The following is a 10,386-nucleotide window of genomic DNA, read 5'->3' as shown; positions in this document are numbered from 1 at the left end:
GGTAACAAAATATTCGGGGCTTATGCCCCCTTAGCCCAGCCCTAGCGCCGCCCCTGGAATGCGTTTTTTTGACGGCCTGCTAGCGGATCATTAAGGGCCGTTCACATCACGTCTTTTGTGCGCGCAAGTTCGTTATTTCCGATGTAGGCGCGCGGTATGCGCGCTCATAATGGAAGCAACGCGCTCAACATCTAAACTTTTCAGAATGCCGCAAGCGCACCGCAGGTCATGTGACAATAACTAACCAATCAGCTTCATCCTTTCCCGTATCAACGTTGAAAGCTCAGCTAAGATGAAGGAACAGCTGTTCATAGCTGTATATGGCTTGCCATTTTGAAATGAATTTAGTAGCAGAGCTACTGCGAGCGATTTTTAGTGCTGCAAATCCATTTATCCTTTGCTGAAATTTCCGCGTCTTCATTGAGAAAGAGCGTGTCATGGATGCTTAGCAACGACAGACGCCCCAGGAGCACTTCTGCCCGAGCGCTTTGGAAAGAAGGAGAAAGCGGCGCGACTAGCGTTTTCCACGCGTTTTTAGGCGCGAACTATTGAAGACAAAAGCGATGACCCTCGGTACCTCTCAGGCTGACATGTTGATGTGATGTGATATCTGATTTAAGTGGGCGTGGTGTGTGTAAGGTAGAGAGGGCATGACTGATGATAGTGTCCTGATCCAGTCACGACGCTATTCTCAGCCTGCGCTCCAGCTGAGTAATCAACTTTATTTTTAAAAATAATTTATATATTTTATATTTAAACTGAAAACATGGTGTGATTAACACTCAAGTCATTCAAGTCATCGTGTCTCAAGTCAAGTCAAGTCCCGAGTCTTTAACTTCCAAGTCCGAGTCAAGTCTCAAGTCCTAAAAATAGCGACTCGAGTCGACTCGAGTCCAAGTCACCAAGTCACAAGTCCCCATGTCTGCCCACAAGCATCACAACAAAGAAAAATATAAAATGATAAGGGACCTTAAAAGTAGCCTACGTTCTTTTAAACAACAATTCAAACCAAAACGTTAGAATAAAAGTTATTAAGAGTAGCCAACGTAGTTTCAACTGCCGCTAAATAGTCCCGAAAAGAATCGCGACGTGGTAACCATAACAACAGTACGCCGCTCAAACGCAGTTAACAAAACGTAAACATGTTATTGTTTATTAAAACTTTATTATAGTTTCACATACCACAAAACAATTTTAAAATAGGTTTCAAATGTTGTCATTGGTGAAAAAAAATTGCCACCCATAATTTACCTTAAAAAAAGTTGACTTAAGTCATTGTGATCTATAATATGCAATGCATAATGAGGGCAAACTGTCTTATTTTCTTAAACACTACTCTGATAATGTGCGATAATCTTATGTCAAACTGGCACAAGATCTGAATGCCAGATAAACAATTACTAAGTAACATCTTGTTTAAAAACTGAGCAGTCATAAACGAACAGTAAAATACAACAAATATTTAAACTTACTAAAAGCCAACAGGACATAAGTATAAGTCAAAACACTGGCGATTTCACAACACAACCCAATTAAAATTCTAAATGTGACTTTGATGCGTAGTCTATATTTTGCGCGTTATGAATATGACGAATCAGTCGTGTATTCCTTCGGGAAAAACAAACAAACAAAAAACAACAACAATAAAATGCCCTTTAAAACCTAACAAAAATGTCAACACAAAATAACCATCACATTTCACAAGTCCAAACGCATCATCCACCAAACAAAATCATCCAGAAAGACTCGTATGCGCTCCCCAAACTGCACGGCATCTTCTCCCGTCTTTCCTCCCTCCTTCTCTCGCACTCTTCTCTTCCTCCTCCTCCTCCCTCCGCTCACTCACACGCGCACGCTCTCTCTCTCTTTCCCTCACTTTCTCTCTCTCCCTCTCTCTCTGTCTATCATTCTCTCCTCTCAGCCCTCGGCCAGTCTGTATGAATAATGTCCTGCCTTTTGTAATGAGAGCGAGAGGGGGAAAAAACAGACTGGAGTGTTCGCCCGCTCCGCGCTCTGACATTGAAAATGAATGACAGCTTACCTGAATGCCAATCTTCATCAGACTGACACCAGGCTGACAACACAGCCTATACTCCCCTACACAAGCCGTGACGTCTGCCATATCAGACCCCTCCCATCATCTCCCCCCTCCTCTTTCTCTCTCCCCGTACCCCTCACTGCCGAGTGTACACCTCCGCGGTTCCTCTTCCACTGGCGTTATTCCGTGATATACCGAACACCCCGGGCCCTGCACGCGCATCTCCGGTTCATTAGCGGAGCTACGGCTGCAGGTCGCCTTGGCTGTTCCCCTAGTCGGAAAGCAGAGGAAACCTATTTATTTGTGGCACAAGAAACAAGAAAATGTGCCACTTGGTCAAATAAATCCCAGATGTATGTTTAGTTAGTTATATAGAAACTTAGCCCATAGACTACAAACAGAGTCACGACCGAGAAAGACTAATCTAGATCAAATATGTTAGGGGTATCCTTTTCTATCTTTCTTTCTTTTTAGGACCCCAATATAAATTTACAACGATTTCTACGTTCCTGTATACGGCTCATACAATGTGATATTACTAAAACTAAAACAACAGGTTATTTAGATTAATTGTCTTGTATACTGTCATTTAACTGTTGCCAAAAAAAATATAACCAAAATATTATATATATAAAAAATAAATCAAATGGAGATAGTAATAATAGAATGTATTTGCACACCATACACACACATATATAGATAGACATACAGACAGACAGACAGACATATAGATAGATAAATAGATAACGTAAATGATTTATACGCACTACGTATGCTCAGTGTTCACATGAACTACAACTACCATCAAACTGTTCGCTAGATACTGCAACCTGATTGGTCTATTCGAGACACAGGAAGTGTGGAGGTAAACAGAAGCGACAGTGTTTCCATGGAAATATTTTATAATTTCTGCAGCGTGTATCTTATCTCAGATCTGTATTTTTAGAAGTATGCAGTTGGTTTCAGCATTCGGTTGTTTTATGAGGTAAATATACAAGCTGTTTAGACTAATAGTTAGCCGTTAAAAGTCCTAACGTACAAGGGATTAGTTTGCTGGATTAAGCATTCATTTTTGATATACTGGAAGCTTCCCATCTTCATTTCGCATTGTTTTTTAGTAAAAAGATAGACGCGCCACATTGTTTGCGTTCATAACATCAGCTTGATATACTTACAGTGGATTTAGCGCATGTATCCATCATAAACACAAGAAATTCTTCTCTCGTCCAGCTAACGTTACAGGTAGCCTAGTGTGTGTGAGTGGCGAGGATGGCCGATGTGGTGTTAGGCGTTGGGACAGGTGTGTTTATCATCACTTTAACCTGGATAGTGACTCTCGCGCTCACCATCGTTCTGTCGCGCGCAACCGGCCCAACAAAGTAAGAAAATACTTTCAGGTTTTCGACACGTGCTTTGTCTATAGTAACTCTATTGTATCATGAATAATCAGGATGTTTTCGCCTCACCAGGTTAGGAATCATTCCTATATTTCTTCTGGCGCTCACCGTCACACTGGTTTTAGTGTTCTTCCCTCGCTCCCCTGAAGTTCCTTCCCCTGAGAAAGCAGTTCAGGTGAGTGCAGTAATTTGCATAATGTGCATTATTATAAATATAATGCAATTGTATTATCCTTGCCAAATGTGCAGACAGAAAAGCATATGAAAACCTAATGTACAAGGGATTTGATAAGTGTTGTTTTGTTGTATTCAATTCTGATAATTATGCTTGAAAAGAGAGTAAGGTGCACTGTACAGCTCTGTGTGAGAGTTATATTTGACGAAGACATGTGCTGGTTTATCTCTCCTCAACAGCAGACGAGCAAAAACACAACAGCTTTTCCCTAAGTTTGTCTTTGCCAAAACCAGCCGCTCTGAGCTGCCAACTCACCCTCTTGTCTGCACAAACAAAACCCAGACCATTTACCTTCCAGTCTTCAATATCACAACAGAAACATGTTGACTGAATCAAATGTTCCTCTGCCTTTGACCTAAAATTAGACAAGACAGAGTTCACTAGTCAACATTTGAATAGGATCAAAGAAGTTAAAGTAAAAAAAAATAATAATGTTGACTAGTGTAGTTCTTTTAATATCTTGCAACAGATGTTCTCAGATTTACAACTCAGTTTTTTTTTATATCAGCAAGAGGCATTATAAAGACGTGCAAGTTTTTGATGTTAAAACATCTTTTAGAAGTTGATACCATTTAGGTTAGCGTACACATATTAGCTTTAATCAATTTAGGAATGAATATAAGATCTTATAGTGGAACAACATAAAGATAAATTCTAAAAACAAAACAGCATGCAAGTCTCTCATGACTGTAAGCATGCATGTAGTACCATACATTGTGCAGTAGACTCTCATTTGTGGATAGTGCCAAATCCATGTTACCACCATTGCTGATTTGCTTGCAGCGGGTATGACTAGATACGTTTTTTTTTTCTTGACAGGTGACAGTGTATTGTATGAGAAATGGGTAACCCCTCGTTGTTGTACAAAGGAATAATATCACAGTGCCAATTAGGCCAGCCCCAAACAGGAGCTCACTGCCGCACATTCGATGCCACATTAATAAAACATGGCCTCTGCTCTGTGCTTTGCTAGCCGGCTAATTGGCGAATTAGAAAGTGAGATGCGTTAAACGAGAGAACACTGCATTCGCCTGAGACAGAGCCCCCTCCCACGTACACATGCACAGACACACACAAAGACACCTCTCTGTCTGTAGTTTAATGTAGGTTGTGGCCTCTCCCATGGTTTAGGGCCTCATACTCTAGTTGAGGTCTGTAGGGAAGTAGGGTGCTGTTAGTATTCAACACTATCACCCTGTTCAGCTTTAATTCATGGAGGAAAAACAGACAGCAGAATAAGAAATAATGGCAAGAAAGAAGTGTGTGTTTTTCTGATGTATGATCAAATAAAGTAAATCTTGATATATATATATATATATATATATATATATATATATATATATATATATATATATATATATATATATATCAAAAATATATAAAAAAATAAAATATATATATATATATATATATATATAGAGAGAGAGAGAGAGAGAGAGAGAGAGAGAGAAATCATATATTAAATATAAACTATATAGGTTACATTACTTTTATATTTGTAATGTTTTTTTTAGTTTTTTTTTTTCTTCGTTTTTTAGACGATTAAATGCATGCAAAATAAAGGTTTTTGTGCAAACATGCATGTATATATTTAAGAAAAATATGTTTATATATTCAATATTTTATATATAATATAAATTATATGAATGTAAATACACATGTAAATACACAAATAAATACACACACACACATGTATGGTTCTGAAATGATTCTGAAATTATTCTAATTTTCTGATTTGATTTTATTTGAAATATAAATATTTTCTATCATTATAAATGTCTTCACATTATTATGTCCTTGCTGAATGAAAGGTGTTAATAAAAATGTACATAAACACACACACACACACACTTTATTAGGTATAGTCTATCTGGTCTAGTGAAGGTTGCATTTTTTAAGTTTTAAAAGGACCCTGCTGACCTCTAGTGGAGAAAAGCATAACATGCTGAATGGATTTCATGTTAATTAAAAATATTAATGGAAACATCAAAGCCCTCATGGCTTTAATTACTTTCCAGTAACTGTATAATATGTTAAATAATTCAAGCCGTAAGCCTGTGATGTTTTTCAGATAGTGGATATGTTCTTCATCGGCCGATACGTGCTTCTGTCCTTGGTGAGCGTGGTGTTCTTGGCAGCCCTGTTCATGTTGCTGCCCTTACATTTCCTGGAGCCCGTGTATGCCAAGCCCCTGAGAACACACTAGACCACGAGGCTTCATGTGCCAAACTCCTACAGATATCCTGAAGCGGGGCAGCCAACCTGGCAGCGCCGTCGATCAACGAGCCCCACTTGAGATGAGAGGACAGCAGAAGGTTCCAGGGCTTTTGTCTTCCTGTTCAAATCAGAGATGTCCATATATCTCTGAGAGCACAGCACAGAAGGGTCTGAATGCAGCACGTTTTCACAAGGGTGTGGTTGGGTAAAGTTTTGTATGTTAGATATGTAATCAGTTTTGTTATTTTAAATGTAGTGCATTTTTACTGTTGAAAATAAAGAATACAACTTATCTTTCTGTCAAATTTCTAGTTTATTTCTTTAATTAGTGGTGTTGACTAAGGAGAGCATTAGGATTAGTGTTTTCTTCCCACTGTGACCAGATCACTGAGTCAGTGGGTCCAAAATAAGAAACAGATCAGTCTGATTCATGAATGATTCCTTTAGACTGGTTTTGTGAACCGATTATTAAGTCACTGAGTCAAACTCAATCACCAGTTTAGTCTGATTCATGGGTGACCACTTGATCAAATCATTCATCGAAATGATTTGACGCAAAAAATTTGCTCCTGCTTTAAACTTTAGAAAAGGTTTTCACAAGAGATCAATGATCTGGAATTCTTCAACAATCAAAAATGGATCTATAAATGATTAACAATTTAATATGTTTTAATAACGTTAATTAAATTTAGCATATAAATGTGCAGGAAATGGGTAATGATTTAAATGGGTAACTGCTTCACAACACCATCAATATTACACTGCAGAAGGCACTTCAGTCATAATCACAGCGTGTTTTCAGTGCCTTCGCTGCATGAAATCACATTCTAATACCCTAGTCTATTAATTGGTTATCTGCAAACTCAAATTTCACTCATTCACAGCTAAATCCAGACAAATTTCATTTTCTTGGTCCCATATTGACATGCTAATTTTGGCCTTATGGAAGCATTCTTTAAGACACTGTCTCACTCTCCGCACAATACCACAAAGACGCAGGGAGCAAAGTTGGGCAGTCCAACAAAGCTTCAAGCTGCGCAAGTTGATTATTTTGTTCTTAACAAGGCGAATACTCTGTGTGGGTCCTTTGTTGCCTCAGACGTTTACTTTCATTTTCATAAATCTCTCTTGGAGGCAAACCTCACAGGGGAAGATGGCGGTCGTTATTGCTTATTATTTTCACAGGCATGTTGTACATGTGTGATCTGTGATCCTTACAACATGAAGACAATAAATAATAAAGTTCCAAACTGAATATAAAATGTTAGCTGCAGTTTCACCAGCTAAAAAGTCATAAGCAGCCGATCAAATGTGTGACAAATCCAACACGACATTAATAGTCTAGAGTAGAATCTACATTTTTGTCCATTACAAAGCAGCCTACTTAGTTTTGGTCATGCAGAAAAACGTGAAATATCCGGGAACTCATCCCAAATACTCATATATCCGGAGGTCCTTACACAGAGAGATTGTGGGAATGTGAGCAAGAAGCGATGCGAGGCCATGTCTCAGTTGCGCTAGCTCTCACCCCTCAGGTCTTCTTGCGATCCTTATTTAAAAGTGGGGAGTCCGGCGGGACGTGCAGTGAAATTCCAACCAGTGCGATGAAAGAGAATCTAATGAATCAAATCCAATCCTATTAGTTCCGGCCCACATCGCAACACTGAGGCCTTTCTGCTTGCTGATCAGTGAAGATCTACCAGAGCTTGAGAATCAGGGTACCGGACGGATGGACTGGTACATGAAATAGGTTGTGTAATCAACCCAAAGGATCACAGACACATTGAATGGTGTCTATGTGTACGATATAATAAAATACAAAAGACAGTGACCTTGAAAAAAAAAAAAAACATTATTTTTACAAAAAGAAAGGCACCGTTTTTTCAGGAGCTCTTCTAATACCATTATGTTAATGGGCGGTTTCCAAAAGAAAATCAGATATAAGTCACGTAAATACTATCACATCATAATCAATGTTTTAGTTATCAAATAAAGTAAGGACAATAGAAATAAGGAAAGCTCTGAATTGTCGGCGAAGGGGAAGTTGTATTGTTGCTGAAGGTAGCTGAGAAATGCAATTCGCTAATGTACTAATACGTAATCCATTACTGCAAAGACACTTGACTTATTTTTGTTTCCTTTCCATTTCTTCCTATCCTTCTCTCTGTCATTTTCCCTTATCCCTTCTTGTTGTCCGTGCTGGTAGTGACTCTCTCTCTCCAGGGAGTGGGAAAAATGGCAGAACAAAGCGTTGGAGGGAGCAGGGCTCATTGGGAGTCTGAGCTGGAGGCTTTGTAGGGCAGCCAGCTGGACATACAAAGAGAGTAAGAACGAGAGAGAGAGAGAAAGAAAGCAAAAGGGGGATGCAGAGATGGAGAGGTGTAAGCGCGACCCAGGATATGGGTGTGGGTGCTGCCGAGGCTCGCGGGAGAGGGGGAGGGATGAGGAGGGGAACCGCGTGAACACTAGATCCTGCTTTGTGATCCACTCATGCAGAACTTTTGCCCTCACACCCCTGGCCTTCTATTCTCCAGCTCTTAGCTCTGCATGCCCACCATTCACCCCTCACACCCCCATCTCCATCCCTGAGAATATTTAATCTAATCAGTGTTGGATAAATGTTACTCGTATCAATTGTTCCATTTTAGAATCTGTGAAGGATTCCTAAAAAGAATGGTGCAAGCATCAACTGAACTCCTGTTGGTTTTTGTCGGATGCAGAATGTCTGAGGTCGGTTCTAGGTGTGGGGTCAGGTAAGGGTCAAATGTGGGTGCTAGACCGCAAGTCAAACTAAATGAAATGTTTTTATACTAAACTAAAATATTAGGAATGTTTTTTGTGGATATGCAAATTCAGCTGCAAAGAGGCTGAAAAATAAAGACATTTTGCAGTTGAAAGATAAAGACTATAGAGTATATTTATAATGTTTTATATTTTAAAATCAATTTAATAATTATTTATTAACTTCAAGCACAAATATCTGTTGTGAATTTTGGCAGCAGACAAGTTTTGATTTAAAACACTGCTTTCCGATGGCACCAATCCGCCCAACAGCATTTTTATTATTTTTACCTATATTTTATCTTCATTTTATTTGCGGTAAATTTTTTCATAATGACAGCTAACATTTTCCTGACTTCCTGTTTAGTTTTGTTTTTAATTTATTTTAATTTTAATTATTTATTTATAAATAATTTTTATTTTAAGTATTTGCTATTATGTATTTGTATTTGGAATATTGGAAGCAAAAAAGTTTGTGTGTGTGTGTGTGCACGTGCTTGAAACACTGCATCCATCCAACAGTAGAAAATATTTTTTTTAAGTAATGCATTTTTCTTTTTTCCCAATGATACTCACAGACCAAGATATAAGCTGTTGTTTGCCTTTGATTCAAGGGTTATCATTCTCTGCATATCCACTATCCTATCCTTCTTTATGATGGCATAAGAGTCTCATTTTTTCTCTACCTACTTTTTTCTTTCCTGTCTCTCTGTTGAGGAAGTTTAGCGTGTTCTCCATCCTCTTGAGCTGAAGATTAAGGCACAGTTTAAGGGTCAGTGTGAGCTGGAATAGCCCTCTGCAGGTCCACCCTGACACCCCATGGAGGGCTGAAGCGTGGCCATTTTTGGGTCCTCACCAGGGTCGCTTCACATGACCTGCTACCTGGCAGGGGGTACAGTGAAAAGAGAGCATTCAATGAACAAGTGACTAGTGTTTGAAATGCAAGGTCATGGCTTGCAATATGGGTGGTCAGTGAAATCTAAAATACATTTGTTTTGGAAACTTGTTCCAAATAAAATACATTGCGCATTTCTCGGAAACCGCTGCATGACTGTTATGTGCTTACAATGGAAGTCAATGGGGAAAAAAAAAACAATTAAACAAACTTTTATTTTTAGGCACTTTTTTATATGTAGAACACAAAAGGTTAAGTTTTTGTGAATTTTCTGGCCATTCTTTGCAGTATAATGAAAGTGAATGTGGCTGTTAATCTCCAACATGACAAAAACATCATAAAAAATTATGCTTGTATTAAGTCTTTTGATGTCATGTGATAGCTTTGTCAGATGAAAAGATTAAAACTAAAATTCATTATTCACTAATAACTCCCTAACACATTCATGAGATTGGTAGTGATGTCCAATTGGTGAATTAATCATTCTTTTGAAGCAGATATTTAAAATGAGTTGACTGACCTTTAAGCTACTACTAAATATTGTAGAAACTTAATTTTCTGTAAAGTTGCTTTGCAATGATTTGTATCGTAAAAAGTGCTATACAAATAATCTTGACTTGAAAACTTGAATTGAATTGACCCGATTCACAAAACTGGTTCAGAAGGATTCATTCACAAATTAAACTGATGCAATGATTTGGTTGCACCAGTTAACAGCTTGCTGGGAGGAAGTTTATGAGTCAAAATTCTTTTCCACAAACCTACCGTACATCTTCAGAATATCTTAAATAGAGAGCATGAGTCATCTGAATCATTTTTGAGA

General features: G+C 38.4%; 1 protein-coding gene across 1 annotated transcript; it reads left to right on the top strand.

Moving 5' to 3' along the window:
* The first annotated feature begins 2,885 nt into the window (after positions 1-2,885).
* tmem218 (transmembrane protein 218) lies at positions 2,886-6,179 on the top strand. The gene is made up of 4 exons (XM_026263097.1): positions 2,886-3,023; positions 3,269-3,417; positions 3,508-3,610; positions 5,742-6,179. The coding sequence occupies exons 2-4, from the start codon at positions 3,308-3,310 to the stop codon at positions 5,874-5,876; spliced, it is 348 nt and encodes a 115-aa protein (XP_026118882.1). The 5' UTR covers positions 2,886-3,023; positions 3,269-3,307; the 3' UTR covers positions 5,877-6,179.
* Positions 6,180-10,386: the final 4,207 nt, after the last annotated feature.

Source organism: Carassius auratus, unplaced genomic scaffold, assembly GCF_003368295.1.
Source record: "Carassius auratus strain Wakin unplaced genomic scaffold, ASM336829v1 scaf_tig00216425, whole genome shotgun sequence".
In the NCBI taxonomy this organism is placed as follows: domain Eukaryota; kingdom Metazoa; phylum Chordata; class Actinopteri; order Cypriniformes; family Cyprinidae; genus Carassius; species Carassius auratus.
This window is presented reverse-complemented; position numbering and strand designations above follow the sequence as displayed.